This window comes from Phyllosticta citribraziliensis (assembly GCF_038025025.1).
Source record: "Phyllosticta citribraziliensis strain CPC 17464 chromosome Unknown J3D65scaffold_7, whole genome shotgun sequence".
In the NCBI taxonomy this organism is placed as follows: domain Eukaryota; kingdom Fungi; phylum Ascomycota; class Dothideomycetes; order Botryosphaeriales; family Phyllostictaceae; genus Phyllosticta; species Phyllosticta citribraziliensis.
This window is the reverse complement of record NW_027117344.1, coordinates 551,112-568,101: the sequence shown is the minus strand read 5'-3', so window position 1 is coordinate 568,101 and position 16,990 is coordinate 551,112. Positions and strand designations below refer to the sequence as shown.

Sequence of the window (16,990 nt, the reverse complement as noted above, 5' to 3'; positions counted from 1 at the left end):
GTTGCCGCATTTGAGGCGCCCATTGTAGATGAGCGTGTTGGAAAGCAGCATAATGTCGGCACACATGCGATACTGATGTTCGAGGTTGACGACTGCGTCCGGTTGTTTTTCCGAGAGTAGCTTGAACAGACTGACATCCAGACCGCCCTCTTGAGCATCCTTGTTCTGGACGAGCGGTGGGAGTTGGAAGTGGTCTCCGACCAAGATGAAGCGCTTTGCCATACGGATGGGCCCCAGACAGACGGGCAACGTGATCTGCGACGCTTCATCCACAATGCAGTAATCAAACAGACGACGCCTGAAGATGGGATGATTGATGGTCAGGCAGGTCGTCGCCACGACAGGAGGATCCTTCCAGGACTGCTCGAGCTCCTCGATAGAGTTTACCGTGTGAGCGGCAATCGTGGCAAATTCCTGAACCTCCGGATGGATTTTCGCCGCTGCTCCTAACCGCAAGATGCCGATGCCGTCATTGCGAATCTTGAGGAGAATGTTGTCGACAGCAGTATGAGTGTACGACGTCAAGAGCACGCTCTTTCCTTTGGCAACGAGTGACCTAATGATGTGTGCAATCGTCGTTGTTTTGCCAGTGCCGGGCATTCCGAGAACGAGAGCGTAGTCTTGTGCAGAAAAGACCTTTTCAACCGCAGCTTGCTGGTCCGAGTTCATTGCTGCTTGAGACTGAGTCCGAATAGAGCACGAGCTAGGGCCGGGCTTGAACTCTGGTGATTTCCCTTCTATAATCAGAGAACGCAATTTGATCGCCCGAAAGTCACCATCATTCATGAGCTGAATCAGGTTGTTTCGGACCATGGCCATCCCATTGCTGAACTCGTCCTTGTCAAGACGGTAGAGGATCGGCTTTCCATCGCTGTGTGCGTACTCGGTCGATTTCACAGGCCCGGTTGTAACGTCCATCAGCCCAGCAAATTTCTGTTTGTTCACCGGGTGGAAATCGGGCTCCCTGATGCGAGCATTGTGAAGTCTTCTGTCGACAGACACCGTGATGGACCGCCTTCGTACCAGCGTGACATAACCGTTCGCTAGTGCAAAATGCCCTTGTTCGTCCGAGATGACGATGGGCTCGCCAACGGTGATTTGGGACTCGGTGAAGGAGAAACTGGCAGGTGCTTCGTGCTTGGTCAGAGTGTACTGAAACCTGTTAATCTTTTCGCCGTCGTTCTTATCGATGAAAGAGTCGGGTTCGACGACGACATTGGCAAAGCACCGTCCAAGCTTTTCTCTCTCGTGGCTGAGCATCGTCCAAAGCTCACGATGGAATTTCTTCACATCAGATTCCTCCTGGGTCATGAGAAGGTCCCATTTCTTGAAAAAGTCTTGGTGCGGCACTGTCAGGTTGCGCACCAATTCTTGAAACTTTTGCTTAGCCGGTCCGCTAAGCGTCTCGGCCTCTCCATATTCTGCGAGCCTGTGATAGATGAAGCACGTCTCTTGTGCATAGCATTTGTTGCAGGCATGGGAGTTTTTGAGCATTGGAGGCAGTTGAAGTCTTTCGCGAACGTAGCAGGCGAGTTCGTTTCGCTGGATGATCATTTGGCGGATTTCGTGGCGGATTGCGGGGATGCGACTGATCTCAGAACTGTCCAAGTAGTAAAGAATCCCGTACGCGATTTCGACGTCTGGAACCCCACTTCAGCTTGAGACTCTGTAAAGTTGAAGGGGAACTTACCATATCGATCAGACATCAGCAAGGTGTAGAGTGCTGTTTGCGCCTGATGAGATATGTTGACAGCTCTACCGGTCTTCAGTTCGAAGGGAGCAGTCACGATCTTTTCCCCATGCTCGTCATGCATCACAGCTTGGATGGAGGCATCGATGTTGCCCTTCAAGCCGTACATGGGCGACCAGATGTGTTCCTCGACCTCCAGAAGCTTGTTAATGCTCATCTGCAGGTTTTTGGCATTCCGATCCTTGACGACGGCATCTTGCTGGGGCATGGTCAGCAAGACTTCATCAATATTGGAACCTCGACTTACCCCAGGTTTTGCCTTGACAAAGATTTTCGCCCAGCCTTGCAGCTGCGGCAGTTTACTTACCAACCGATCAATGACATGGTCGACAGTCAGGCCAATCTCCAAGATCGTCTCGAACTTGCGCGGAATGATCTTCTTAATCAGCCAGACCAGCCATTCATGGTCCCATCGGTTGGACTTCAAGGCTTCCTGAAATATTTCGTGCAGCATCGTACCGATCATGGCAGCCTCGTTGGCGTCGCTGGTTGCTTTGACACGATCTTGCAATACAGCCTTGCGCATGCAGCTGAACGAATCGCCGACGGTGGTTGCAGAAATGAGATGGTCCGGATGGAGAATGAGCATGTTGTTGTCGTTGTCTATGGTGCATTCTCCGGTCGATGAGAATTGGCCGATGACATGTACGTACGAGCCGGGCGTGCAACGAGTGTCATACCACGACTGGCGAAGGGTGATTGCTTTTATTTTCTTGCTCTTTTCCTCTTCGACAAGCAAGACCTGCACGGGAGTCAGAATATTGGGGATACTTGGCATTTGGGGCAACTTGCCTTCTCAGGCATCATGTAGCCCTTGTCAGTCTTAAATTGACCGTCCACCACATTGATAACTTGGTAGCGTTGAATAGTGCGGGCGATCCTGTCACTCTCACTCTCCGATTACTCAGTAAGCTAATTACATGCATGCACAAAGGCTTCAGGTACGTACAGAAAAGGTACTCGGCTTATAACCTTGCGTAGCGGCGACCTCTGCCGCTGCAAATTGCTCTTCATCAATGTCATCATCACCAAATTCATCGTCAGAATCGTTGTCGACATTGACAACATTACTGCTGCCATGAGCAGCCGAATGTTTGTCATTCAGTGTCGCAGCTGGATCTGGCTTTTTTGGTTGCGCTGGGTGGCTGGGTCTGATATCGTACTGGGAAACAGCCGTTTCGAGATCTTCTCCAAAATCATCGCCGTCACCGAGGCCAAACTCATCTTCACTATCTGAGGGTGCTTGGTCCTGGCTTCGTTCATCGACTGCCTCATGAGATTGTTGAACCTGTGGCTCGGAGGCGACTGGTGCTTTCCGTGGATGTTCAGAACCGCCCTCAATACCAGGAACAGTCACACCCGTAGACTCGGCGGCCGCTTCGAGGAATTCCTCATCGAGGTCGTCATCTCCGAATTCTGATGAGCTCGAAGGATCAGCTGGGTCCTCTCGTCTCGTCTCTGGCTCCGCATCTATGGTGTCTGATTCTGATGCCTCAGCGCCTTCCTGGATAGGAGCAAGGCGCTGCAAAGGGGATCCAGGGACGTCGTCACCGAGTCCGACCGTGCCCGGCAACGGCGATGAGCTTGAGGGTCCGTTATCTGAGTAGTGAGTCGGCTTCTCGGCAAGACTTTTTTGTATCTTCTCGACAAGCGCGCCGACTTTGGAGACCTTGGCCTGGGGAAGTTCCGACGTGTCGCCGTGTTCCTTGTCGCCAATTGGCTCTAACTGTTCTCTGAAAGTGCCTGCTGTGCGTCGCTTCTTTGTCTTGGAGGCTGGCCACTCTGCACCACAGCTTGCCCATCGTCGAAGACCGCCGACGCTCCCCGCAGTAGCAGAAGATCGAGGAGAGGCTTCGGCCATCAAATGGGCAAAAGCGGACGGATTCGAAGTTGATTCTGCGTTCGAGGTGTGGACCGAATAGCGATTCCACAAGTCTGCTGCAGGGTCTGCTTTGGGCGTCTTCATGTTTGGAGTTCCCTGACGCCTCTTTTTGGCATTCCTAGCTCTAGTTTGGGAAGCGGATGGCGGAGACGAGCTTCGAGCCCTCTTCCTCCGCGCTGGTGTTGTATCCATTTGAGAGCTGGCGGGTATGTGCCAGTATATCTGCTCGTCTGGCGAGAGCGACTCGCGTTTCGAGGCCGACGGGAGATCTCCGCCATCGAGCAAGTCGACGAGTGGTGGTCGGTTGGGTGCAGGAGTCGTGGGATCAGTATTGGATTGTACTAAGGTCGGCGGCTTGGGCTTTGTGGGCGAATTGATGGAGTCCTTGGTCCCAACATGCGTGCCTTGATTCTCTTTCTCCGGGTCATGTTCTGGTCGGCCCTCGATGAATTGGAAAGCCTTCAATTTGGACTTTGATTGGGTCGAGGGGGTGATGGGAGGTCCACCCATGATGGGCTCCCGTTTGTCTTGGTTCTGTCTCTTTGGGAAGTCACCAGGGCGAGGACGCGGCCATTGGTTTGGTCTTGGTTTGGGCTAGGCGCGGGTGAGCCGATGTACGAAGATGGAGAGCAGGATGAGTACCTTGTTTCCGTGGTCTTGGTCGAAGAATGATTTCTGGCGAGAGGCCATCAACGCGGCAAAGGCAAAGTAGGTGGGCCGGATGGGTGTGGAGGACGCGTTGTGGAGGCGGGAGCGCGCGGACAAGCGGTGGGTGAGCTTCCGTTCAGTTCTGATTGGGACGTGGACGCGTCGGGTCGCGCTACTCGGGCGGAAGTGACACGCGCAACAAGTCGTGGCCGCAACAACCACTCATCACGTGCAGACCCTGTCCCCATCGGCCGGCCTCCGGTCCGCGATTCGCAGTCGGGTCATGGAGCGTGCGAGGGTCGAAAACAATCCCACCCTCACTCCACAGCTTCAATTGCCTCGGACGACCGCCAATATTCCACAGTCCGCATCCTGCTGAGCCTCTTGCCGCTGCCCGTTCGCTTTCCAGGGATACCGCGCCGCCTGATTCTCGCACTCCAAATCACGCGAGATCAATCCCTTATCAAATTCGGTCAAAGCTCCAGCACCACGCCGTCGTCGCTCTACGCACAATCTGCACCTTGCCTGATTAGTCGCCAGAGTAGTCAAAGTCATCATGTCTGACCCGAAGCCCCTCCCCTTCATCTACCAGTTCGCCGCTGGTGAGTCGAGCCCAATTGCTCTCAAGCGCCCAACATGCATCGACTGACCGACTCGTAGGTGCGGTGGCTGGTGTTTCCGAGGTGAGTCTTTGCGCGTAGCTGGGGGAACAAGTTGAATGATATCTAATGCCCTATTAGATTCTGGTCATGTAAGATCCACACGCCATTTCTTTCAATTCTGGCGGGACTAACTTTTCTTAGGTACCCGCTCGACGTCGTCAAGACCCGCGTGTAAGCTCCAGAGAACCCTCAAGCCCGGACGACCGTTAAACGAATACAGGCAGCTGCAGACGGCGTCGGCCACTGGACAGGATGCCTACAACGGCATGTTCGACTGCTTCAGCAAGATCATCAAGAATGAAGGGTAACAAAAAGCCAATGCGTGGATATGAGGGCTACTCTGACACTTGGGCAGCTTCTCCCGCCTTTACCGTGGTATCACCGCTCCCATCCTGATGGAGGCTCCCAAGAGGTATGTTGCGCAGCTTCTTGACAGCGCCGCCGAAATTTCTAACCTGGATCAGAGCTACAAAGTTCGCTGCCAACGACGAGTGGGGCAAGTTCTACCGCAAGGCATTCGGCCAGGAGAAGATGACCCAGAGCCTTTCCGTCTTGACTGGCGCAACGGCTGGTGCCACCGAGTCCTTTGTCGTCGTTCCCTTCGAGCTCGTCAAGATCCGTCTTCAAGACAAAGCCCAGGCCTCCAAGTACAACGGCATGCTTGACTGCGTTAGCAAGATTATCAAGCACGAGGGTCCCCTTACCCTCTACCAGGGTCTCGAGAGCACCATGTGGAGGCACATTCTGTGGAACGCTGGTTACTTTGGCTCCATCTTCCAGGTCAGGTCTCTGATGCCTGCGGCCAAGGACAAGTCTTCTCAGGTCTGGAATGACCTTCTCTCTGGTGCCATTGGCGGAACTATTGGTACCATTATCAACACGCCCATGGACGTCGTCAAGTCGCGCATTCAAAACTCGCCCAAGGTCCCTGGTCAGACTCCCAAGTACAACTGGGCATGGCCTGCGCTTGGTACGGTCATGAAGGAGGAGGGGTTCGCCGCTCTCTACAAGGGCTTCTTGCCCAAGGTGCTCCGTCTGGGACCTGGAGGAGGTATCTTGCTCGTCGTCTTCACCGGCGTCATGGACTTCTTCAGGAAGATGAAGCAGGAGTAAGCCTTTCCAACATCACCAAGCACAACGGCGCAGCGGCAGGATCTGTCTAGATTTCAAGAATAGACATGCTCAGAGGCGGGCAAGTTTGCAAGGATTCTAGCGTTTAGAGCGGTCAAGGTTGGGCAACATGGATGCAAAGCTTTGTGCCTGGCCAGAGGCTAGGGCTTCACTAGCAGCAAAACAAACATTGCACATAGCAACGAATGAAAATTTCATATCAAGGCGCAGACCAGAAACGTGAAACAAGGGACAGGATGGGGTTTTGCGTCATAGATGAGCAGCCGCTTTTGCACTGCGTCCAGACTCGCGTGGTAACCGATCAGCGCATCTTTCCCCGCGCGTCATTGCTTGACTTGACCAACCGCTACCGCCCCAGCCCCCAAACTCCACGACATGCGTCGAACGTGATCGACCTACTCCCTCTTGGGACGCGCTTCGCAAATGCTCATTCGAATGATTTCCCAGAAACTCGAGTTTCGTTTCAATCGCGCTATTCCACAACGACGCGCATAATGGCCCCGCCAAACATCCTCCCGCCGAACCCCTCACTGGTCGCCATCCTCCTCGTAATCAAGTCGCTTTCTGGTCCTCGCCTGGTCTTCCACTACCCGCCGCATCCTGCTGGGTCATTGAGCAATCAGCCCACGCACCCGCAATGGTACGGGACCACCGCGTCCAACAACACAGACGACGAATCGACCAGCTCTTCGAGCAGCGGATGGAGCAGCGACACCGACAGCAGTGGTACTAGCAGCGCGGCTGAGAATGGAGATCCAGGAAGTCGCGCCGGAAGCCGGGCAGATAGCCGAGGCACGAGTCGCGGAGGCTTGAGGGAAGGTCGAAGCCGAGGGCAGCGGAGCATGCGATCAGCCTCGGAGGACCTGACGGAAGATGAAGACGAAGACGACGGCTTGACTGGCACTGGGGATGAGGATGGCAAAAGCGGGCATGGTGGGTCAGGGAGGAAGGGTGCTGCCGTATCCGCCGACGGAGCGCCAGAATGGGACAGCTTGATGGGCTTCAAGAGCGAGGGTTTGGAGAAGCTATTGTGTCCTGGAAGGGGATTCAACAAGCGAAAGTTCGAAGTTGGAATGGAGGGCTTGAGCTTCATTGGATACCCCACGTTTGCAAAGGAGAAGGGCGGCTGGAGGAGGAGAGGAATGATGAAAAAAAGGAAATCCAGCGAAGAAGCCGCGGTCAACGGCGCACAGAACGATGGCAATGAAAAGGCAAATCCGGTTCATGAAGACGAGGGAGTGGACTTGAATGATAGGGACAGAGGGAGTGGGCTGGATGAGATGCCCGCTGGCTTCGAACCTGGATATGGACACGAGCTCTCTGATGAGGCATCGGACGGTGCCATGTCCGACGCAGCTTCAGATGCCAAAAGCGCTTCCACGGCCGGCGGGGAAGAAGAGATGACCATGTTCAATGTCGTTTTCGTTTTGAACCCGCCAGCCCTGGAGTATCAACTACGAACCGAGGAAATGTATGACAATGTCATTCGAAAATTTTCAAGAGACCTGAAATACGAGCAGGCCAAAACAGGCTACGTGTCCCGGCAATCAAAGGTCATTTTGGAAATAAAGAACAAGGCAAAAGAAAACCGTGAGTTTCCCCAACAGCACTTGAAGATCGTTGTTGATGGCTTGCTAGGAGAGTCGATTCCGAATTTGTGGAGCAGCATCATCCATGTGTCCCCTCTGGCAAAGTCGATTGCAATTCTCTTTGACAGTATTTCGAATTCCAAAATTGCCCACATCCATTTCGAGATGCTCGCCGACGCATCGTATCAGATCCCTCAGCCTCCCTCGCTTCACTATTTACCAAGGCCAACGGATCCTCAGATGCCAGGCCTGTGGTTGACAACCGCCAATCTTCCAGATGGAGATCGAATAGATTCGGGGCCCCAGCTTCCGCTAACTCCTCATTCTGCCTTGCTTTTCCTCGAGGACAAGGAGACAATCCTCAAAGAGATTGAAAGTGCCGCAAAAGACTACTCGGCGCAAATCGCTTACTACATAAGCAGCCTCAACCCGACCAAGTCGCTCCACAAGACTGCTCTGGCACATAAGATACCACTGGCAGATCTCGAGTTCATCGCTGCGCACTTGATATACTGGAGACGGGCTCGAGCAATACCTCCACTGCATCAGCGAGACACTTATATCGTCTCTCCCAACGCTGACATGCGCAAGCTCCCTCAGGCCATTCCTACCTATGCCTCCCGGTTCCCAACACTTCCGTCTTTACCAAAGATGCTCAGCCTCCTTTCGAATCAATCCCCACGGACCTATGGATCCCTCATTCCCAGTAAAGACCACCGCTCCGCATACATGGACATATTAGCCTGGCTCATGCGCGGTGGCTGGGTAACACAGCTCCGTACTTTTGCCTGGATCCGCGTGTCAGCAGAAGTGCAAGCAGACGTCGCCGCAATCATGGAACGCGAAGCCAAGGATGCAGCCAGAGCCGCCGTGGCAGCCGCGCGTGAACGACACGCCGCACTCGACCACCAAGACGACGCGTCAGACCGGGCAACCATAGCCAGTGAAGACGCGCCCTCGACGCCGCAGCATCGACGGTCGCCGCGCAACAGCGACTCCGAGAGCAACCGCAGCACAAAAACGACGGGCATGGGAGGGACACTCACCACCAACACCTCCCCAACCGCCCTTCGCCACTCACCACTCCAAGCATCGCACTCCGTCGCCTCGCTCACAGCCCTCTCCGACTTCTCCCACCCGCACGGCACGCCCTCAACACCGCAGCGCAATGGGGTGCTGCGGCCCGGCTTCCAGCCGCACCCGCATCACGCGCACCACCAGCACTCGCACGCATCCAACGATCCGGCTGACTACACACCGCGCATGATTTACAGCCCGCAGAAGGCAAACTCGCTCGAGGCGCGTTGGATCGACCACATCCGCCGCGGCTTGGTCGACGACGAGGTGCGCCAGCTTTTTCCCGTCTTGCAAAAATACTTCGACGGTGCGCACGCACTTGATGATATTGCGGGGCGTGAGGGCGTGAAGAGGAAGAGGGTTTGGGGTGTGTTGAATGCGTTGAGGGAGAGGAATGTCTTGTATGTTGTTAGGCATTGGTAGGACTTGTTGGAAGATTGTGCTTTTGACTTGGACTGCTTCCAGGACCATGACTTGTTTGCTAAAGCTATGGTACACACTATTGTAGACTGGAAGTATTCATACGCTTCAACAGGCAACTTAAAGGGAGCATGGAAGCCACCTTAGACTAAAGTATGTACCCAGGAGCATCGAAGCATCTACAAGAAGAGTGCTAGGGAGCATTCGAGATTCGAGCCGCAACTCGCAGAACATCGGGAATATGTATGCCGTGACCTTTGCTACCAAGCCTCGGACCGACTTGTTCATGATCTGGTGCGTTGATTGCAGATGAGGGTAATGCATTGCCATCAGCTGTTCAGGTTTGTCCTCTCAAGTCAACACCGTGAATTGGGTTGATTGCGGCTGCTCTAAGAAAGATAGTCATAGAAAAGTCGCCGAACGAGGAAAACATAGGTTAGAGCCAGCAAAGTACAAAAGAGCAAAACTTCACCCACGGCGGTCCGTGGGATATATCAAACCTTTCCCCGCGGGTAGGTTTTATAGTACACGATCGGAAAGTCAGCGGCGCGGACCAGACTCGAACTGGCGGCACCCTCGCACTACTGGCCGCTGACCCCGTCAATTTGCCCCCCTCCCATTGCACCAGCGAGCCGGTGCGCGGAGGGGGGCGATGTAAAGTGTTCGGTCCGAGTGGTACATATCCATCCCTATCCAGCGCCTAACCTCAATGACTTAAACTCGTAGTTACTACGCGCACGAATAATTTGGAAAAGATGCGATTGTCTGTCAGTGGATTGCAATTTTGGGACACTGATCCTGTTTTCGACATGAGCCCATTGTCTCTCGTGGTAGGATGGGCGCTTGGCCGCCAACTACCTACTGCTTCGAAGTACGTCACCGCTTGCAACTTGACGACTGAAACAAGCACATGGAGTCTCTACTAAGATTGCAATCTTCCGAGTCAAACAGCGAATGGTGGTTCGTGAACGAGCCCAGCAGTTCGACCAGGAAATAAGAATCGACTCGTTTTCTCGCTCAACTTGACCGGCGACACAAGGCTTTCTTCAAATCTACAGACGGCTTGCCTTAGCTCCATGCATGAGCGCCGTTTCTTTGTGGCGTTTGCATACGCAGCTGAGGCAGCAAGGGAATGCAAGACAGTGTTTGAGACGGGGATCGAAGACGCGATGAAGCCAAGGTTCAAGTCGGACGATGAAGACCTGTCATCTTTCTAGCCCTCCCTCACCGTTCTTGGTGATTCGGCCTATCAATTCCAATGGCTGGCTCTGACGGAGGCTTTGAGTGAGCTGACGGACAAGACAATCGCAACATGCAGCCCGTTTGAGCAGTGCGTGCTTGTAGAGTCGTTTCTTCCTTGGTGAGAGAGCTGTCGGGGGGTGGCATGATGTTTGAATCTAAATCTGGGGGAGCACAATGCTTACGGGACGTTGGCCAATGGTGATGGTGTTGGTGATGAGCACCGCAGGTCGGGCGGAAGTGGTGAGAAGAAATCCGGGGGATCTGCCATGTGTGGCGCAACTGTGGCGTTGGTTCCGAACTTTACTCGCACGTTCGCGCAACCAGACGTCGTCGCGTCACCAATCCAACAAACCTCGACCTCGGCACCAACACGATGAGTTCCTTCGGCGCCCCCGGGGGCGGTGTCAAGATCCAAAAGCCCATCCCGTGAGTATCCCCGCCCAGGCGCAGGCGCAAAGAGTGGCGAGCTGAACAGAGAGAATCTCAGGCCGGAACGCGGATCTTTCCCTCTCGACCACTTTGGTACGCCGCACAAACTCGACCTCCCCTTCCCCCGTAGAACCCATCTCAGACCCGACTATTGCCATTGTTCGACATGGAGACAAGATGTGCAGAGAAGGCACCAGACTGACAGGCCGTCACGCCAGGCGAATGCAAGGCCGTCATGGGCCAGTACATGCGCTGTTTGAAGACCCACAGAGGCACCAACGACCAAGAATGCCGGCTGCTGGCAAAGTCATACCTCCAGTGCCGCATGGACCAGTGAGTCACGCCCTCTCGATTGCCCCCTGTCGAAGCGCGCAAATGTCCTCCACCACCGTCGCCGCAATTGCAAGACATACCCGGCCAAACGGTATGACGCAAGTCATCCGGCCCCCATTCTCAACACCACAACCGCAATCTATGAGACGGCAAACCCCGCAAATGGGGCGCCCCTTGAAAGGACATGAGGACTGATAACAAACTCTCTAGCAACCTGATGGCTCCTGACGAGATGAAAAACCTTGGATTCGGGGAGGACAAGAAGACGAACGGCGCTGCCTCCGCTGCCACCGAATCTCTAGAGCCCAAGAAGGCATAAGCAAGCAGCCAGTCCGCTCGCCGCAAGACGCACCCTCGCACCGGTCCAGAGATGCGCCGCCGATCTCCCCTCCACCAAACCAGTCCCGCGGCTCCGTGTCCCTTTCAACGTACTCCTTCGGCAAGCGGCAAGCAAAGCAAGGGGTGGACACAGATGAGCGCACAGCACCGCCTCAGGGCATCCAAGATACCAGCCAACGCATCGTCCGATTACCCTTGGAACAAAATAAATGTCGTACCCGCCGTTCCCCCCTCCTGCGCTCCGCTTCTTCTCCCTCCTCTCCTGTCCCGCCCGTTGTTGCGTCCACGTCACCGCACCACCCACCTTGCACCGCCTCAACACCCATCATCCATCCGTCCAACCCGCACGTCCAACCAGCTAGCAGCTAGCCAGCCAGCCACCACGTCGACTGTCTCCAGAGCACCCACGTCCCTCAACGCTCTCTCGGCAGCCGTTGATCGCGGGTGCCGTTCTCTCCTTGCGCAACGAACCCTGCACACCCTCACCCTCCTACCCAACTATCTACCTACCTACGTACCAGCGGTCCAGCCAGCCAACCAATCAGCCCACGCATGTATGCGCAGCAGCCACCTCACCCAAACTTTTCCCATCCATCCCTCCCTCGGCACGATCCGAAGCAGCACCCACCCACATACATACCTTCGCACCCGCCCGTCTGTTCGCCGTTCCTGCGTAATGTATGTACCCAGGTAGCCAGCCAGCCAGCCAGCGCGCAGTTCAGTCACCGATCAGCTGTCTGTCGACCTGACCGCCCGCGCGCTTCCGGCGGCGCGGAACGGCACGGCACGGCGCTGCTGCGCTGCGCTGGCTGCCAGGCATGCATGCAAGGGACGAGAGCCTTTCCCTCCAAGGTCTGTCCGTCCCGTCGTTCGTCGTCCATCTTGACTCCATTTGCTGCGCTGCTGCTGGTGTTTGGCTGGCCGTCTGGCTTGGGCGGCCACGGCCGCGGCCGCGGCCATCTCCCCTTTTGCACACAAACTGGGAACTTTCTCCAGCGAGCGTCTGAAGCAGCAGCAGCAGCAGCAGCCGCCGCCTCCGTATGTCCATTCATTCGCGTCTCCCGCCAACCTGATTGCGCTGAATCGCCCAGACCAGCCAAGGCAGGGTGGGTGGTCATCAGCGGCGGCGACGGACCATGGTGGTTGTGATGGTGGCCGTGACCTCTGCCAACTGACTGACTGACTGACTGACTGACTGACCGTCGTCGTCGTCGTCGTCTTGGTGACCAGTCCATCACGATCAACACACCAACACACCAGTCAACGCGCGGATAGACGGACAGATGGACGACGGATGGACGGGAGGCTTCGAGCGTAGCGTAGCGCAGCGCAGCGCAGCGCACGGTACCTGCCTATCTGGCCCGCCTCCACCATCTATCTAGCTCATGTACACAGATAGATAGACAGATAGATAGGTAACCCAAGCGGTGGCAGCGGCATATGCCGGCCGCGCACACACACACACACACACACACACACACACCGTTTGTCTATCTTGCATACCTCATGCCTCGTTCCCCTGGGTAAGCGCCAGGGCCAGCGCCGGCCGGGGGTGGACAGGGTGGACGACGACGCTGTGGTATGTGGTCTGGTCCGGGCCTGGACGTTCGGTGACGGTGACGATGACGCTGAGAGAAGCTGTTTTGGTGGGCGAGTGGGCGGTGTAGTTTGTGTGGTGTGGTGTGTGTGTGTGTGGGAAGGGATGGGCATGGGCATGGTGGTGGTGGTGTGGCGCTGCCCGGTGTGCTGGGTCTGTCTGCTTGGTGGATGGATGATGCGTGCGGGTTGGCTGTTGGAGATAGATAACTAGGTCAGTGGGGGATGGCGGGAGGGAGAGCAGGAGAGGAGAGAGCGCGGCGGTAGCCGTTGGCAGATAGACAGACAGACAGGCGGACAGAGAGGTACCAGTAGAGAGGTAGAAATGCGGAAACGTTGATCTACAGGACATTGAAAGACTACGGGGATGACGTGACTGGATGCGTATGATGCAGCAGCAGCAGCAGCAGCAGCAGCCAGGACCACAACTGCAAGAACAACAACGACAAATGGATAGATATCGAATCAACTGACTACTGACTACTGACTGACTGGCTGACTGGCTGGCTGGCTGGCTGTCCTGCTTGATACATGCATGTCAACCCCCTCACGCTTCATTCACGCCCCCTTTCCACCGCACACGGCATTCCCTCCTATCCTACCGGAAGCTGTATTCAAGCAACTAATCTTGCCTGTCAAGCCAGATGCCCGGCCAGGAAAAAGGGGTAGAAGAAGGGGAAAGACACGGTAGAGGTGGAGTGGAGATGGAGGCATAGCTACATTACCCGCCTTGTCGCTGCTCACCCTGCCGCCGCTCACATGTGACTTGCAGTCTCGAGCACCTTTCCAGCGACCACCTCATACCTTCCAATAGCTAACACAGCAGAGGCGGGCGACCGTCACACCTCACAGCCATCAGTGACACGAGCAAACACTACGCACGTTGGAGAGAGGGATAGCCATGCACCAAATCGAAGTCGAGTCGTGTGAAGAGTGTGAAGAGTGTGTATATCACGATATTACCTAGCTAGCCAGCAACCACCACCACCAAAAACCGAACCATAGAAACCAAAAAGCAGTCGCAGTCGCAATCGCAGCAGAGTGAGTACCGTAGTAGCCATCGCATCGCACCAACGCAGAAAGAAAGGCAAGGAGGCACGCAAAATGACACGCAAGAAAGAAGACAAAACCCAAAAAGCAAGCACGCAGGCACGCACGCAGGCACGCACGCAGGCAGGCCATCAGATCAGGTAGGTAGGTAGGTTCCCGAAAGAGGACAACAACACACAGAACCCAATCTCCCTGGCATTGTATAAAAAGAGCAAAAAGTCGATGGTGGTGGTTTTGCAGAAGAACAAAGCTGAGGGAAAAAGAAAAAGCAAATAGAATTGTTCCCAGAGTTGTCCCGAATGTCGTTCGTGCCCTGCGGCCAATCGTCTAAATCCATGACTCTTTCTTTGCTCGCTCTATGAAAGCAGGGGAAAAAGCCATACATCCAGAGACTGGACCGCGTCGTGAGTGGTGTGTGAAAGCAATTGCTCGAAACAAAATGAGGAAGATGAGTAGAGTCGTCGTACCTCGGGAGAGAAATCCAGATTGAATATGCAAGGGGGGCTGAAAACCAGGGGGAGGAAGTCAAGATCGGGAGGTACGGAGTAGGGAAAAAATTGGGAAAAGCCACACGGAGGATATCATCAATCGACTCGAATCCGCCCCGAATCAGTAGTACTTGAAAAGCCAGCAGCAAAGAGGAACTCCGGCCAAGCCGTTTGGATGCCGTACATATGCCCGTCAGAACTCCTGTTAAATGGGAATATTGGGACAGAGAAGCGAAGGAGAGGGCAGCAGCCAGCAGGAGTCGACCGGGGAAACCGTGAAACGCCAACCTGGCCTGTCCATTCAGGAGTAAAGGAGACTTGAGGCATCTCTACCGGTTCTGCCGCCAAGAGACGCAGCACGCTCGAACAGATGCGGTGTCAGTGTAGTGTGGGTATCTCAAATTCTGCAGTTCTGGCGCGCACTCAAACGAATCAGCAGCTGAAGGTGACTGGCGCGGAGCTTCTCAAAGCTCCATGCCAAATTCGTCTTCCTCCTTGAAGGGAGTCTGATTGTTCCAGTATTGGTGCTGCCCTGCACCACCTGACACGTTGCCACTGCCGGCGTCTTGCATGGCGGGGCTGAGGCTTTGCGGCGAGATCGGGTTCTGCAGAGGCTCTCCGGCAATGTTGGTGTGTTTGGGAACCCTCAGACCACTGCCCGGGCCACGCGAGTAGCGGAAGCTGTCCGTCCCATTCTTTTCGACGGCATCGATGAGCTCAGTTCGCATGCGAATCTCCTCTTCGCACGTTTCATACGGGACTTCTCCTCCGAGTTGGCGGATGATTGCGTGGCACTCCGACTCGCGCCTGAGCTGCATGTACAGCATCCACATCAAGTCGCGCGTCCAGCTGACTGATCCGTTCAGGATGTCACCCTTGTTGGGTCCCTTGTCCTTTTCATCGAGCGGCAGTCCGGTGGTTATGTTGCCCGCAGCGCGCCTGCCGTTGGGTCCTGCCAGCAACGACGTGGCTTGCGGCGGTGAGATGCCGCTAGCTGCAAGGGTGGGGGACAGAGGCCCGTTGTTGTGGATGTGCTTGCGGATCTTCTCGTCTTCGAGGCGGTGCTGCGGTACCAGCTTGGATAGGTCCTGGATGCGCTCGTTGATGTTGTCTCGCCGACGACGCTCCACCATGTTGTGCGATTCGCGGCGCCGACGTCGTTTTGCCTCTTGCGTCTGGTAGCCTGGGCCAGCATTCTCGACCTTGGCAGGTAGCGAGGCACCGTGTTTGCCGGTGCTCAAGACGTGATCGATCTGGGGGTGCATGGAGACTTGGTGAGGCGAAGCAATGGGCGAGTCGATCCAGGATCCTCCGCTGCCAGGCGTGTTGTCCCAGTTGCTCGAAGACATGCTCTTGTGGTGGCCATGTCCAGGTCGGTTCGGGTTGTGGATGGGCTGAGGAAAACTTCCCGAGTCCGGAGTGTTGAGGTGAAGACCGCCGAGGGCCGGAGTCTTGGGAGTCATCGGGCTGCGCGAGTCTGACATTGTGCGGTCGAGGCCGATTCTCGACGGTTGCCTCGCGTTCATGTGAAACGAGTTATTGGGAACGCTTCCGACCCGCTGCATGTTGGGGAAGTGGCTTCCATAGTGGAAGTTTCCGCCCTCGACGAATGGGCTCTGGATCGGTGCGCCTTCGGGTGTATGCGAGTACATGTTCATATTCTGAGTGTTGACGGCCATGGAGCCGCTGCTAGGTGGGTTCTGGAAGAAACCGGGGCGGTTTTGCTGGTCCCTATTCTCACCAAAGTTCTGGAAGCCGCCGTGTTGGTTTGGTTGGTCGCCCACCAGGTCGGCGAGCTCGTCGTCGGCAATGTTGGAGTTGCCCAGGATACTGGACGACATGTTGGTGGAGCCGTAGCCATTGTTCATGATGAAATTTGTGCCCATGGTCAGCTCGGTCGGGTTGACGCCGAACTGCTGCCCTGAGTTGGGAAAGTGCTGCGACATGTCGAAGTCGCTGTTGTTGAATTGGTTTGGATTGAAGTGCTGCTCTTCCTCTTTGATGTATGTGTCCGGCGAGCCGGTGTTGGCCATGTTCGAGGCAAAAGGTCGATCTGCAGTGTCGCGGAATCCTTGTTTTCCGGGTGCTGGTTTGTTGTAGCTGCCGAAGGATGGAAAGTGGGTGATCTTGGTGTCGGCTGGTGAAGGAGTCAGCGGGTCCAACTTATAGCCAAGAGTCAAACCAAGTCGTCGCCTGTGCGCATTGGGAGCGAGCAGTGCGCGCATCATGGAAGGAGCCCCGCAACAGCCGCGCTTAGCCTTGAACTGACCCTCACAAGGGCAGCTGCAGGCACGGACGTCGACCGCATGGCACCGAGCCACGACCGCATGTGAAGAAGCAACGCCCCCCAGAGA

At 55.5% G+C, this 16,990-nt stretch overlaps 3 protein-coding genes across 3 annotated transcripts; 2 read left to right on the top strand and 1 right to left on the bottom strand.

The window, feature by feature from the left end:
• The first annotated feature begins 4,573 nt into the window (after nt 1-4,573).
• Nucleotides 4,574-6,280, top strand: J3D65DRAFT_626749 (mitochondrial carrier domain-containing protein). The gene is made up of 7 exons (XM_066800467.1): nt 4,574-4,882; nt 4,941-4,963; nt 5,021-5,031; nt 5,084-5,113; nt 5,163-5,246; nt 5,298-5,354; nt 5,407-6,280. The coding sequence occupies exons 1-7, from the start codon at nt 4,837-4,839 to the stop codon at nt 6,053-6,055; spliced, it is 900 nt and encodes a 299-aa protein (XP_066654335.1). The 5' UTR covers nt 4,574-4,836; the 3' UTR covers nt 6,056-6,280.
• Nucleotides 6,281-6,433: 153 nt separating this feature from the next.
• Nucleotides 6,434-9,376, top strand: J3D65DRAFT_626743 (nitrogen permease regulator of amino acid transport activity 3-domain-containing protein). The gene is made up of 2 exons (XM_066800466.1): nt 6,434-7,663; nt 7,712-9,376. Exons 1-2 carry the CDS (start codon nt 6,568-6,570, stop codon nt 9,160-9,162), a joined length of 2,547 nt encoding a protein of 848 aa, XP_066654334.1. The 5' UTR covers nt 6,434-6,567; the 3' UTR covers nt 9,163-9,376.
• Nucleotides 9,377-15,100: 5,724 nt separating this feature from the next.
• On the bottom strand, nt 15,101-16,861 carry J3D65DRAFT_590281 (HLH transcription factor; the record flags this gene model as incomplete). The annotated part of the gene is made up of 1 exon (XM_066797785.1): nt 15,101-16,861. One exon carries the CDS (start codon nt 16,859-16,861, stop codon nt 15,101-15,103), a length of 1,761 nt encoding a protein of 586 aa, XP_066654333.1.
• Nucleotides 16,862-16,990: the final 129 nt, after the last annotated feature.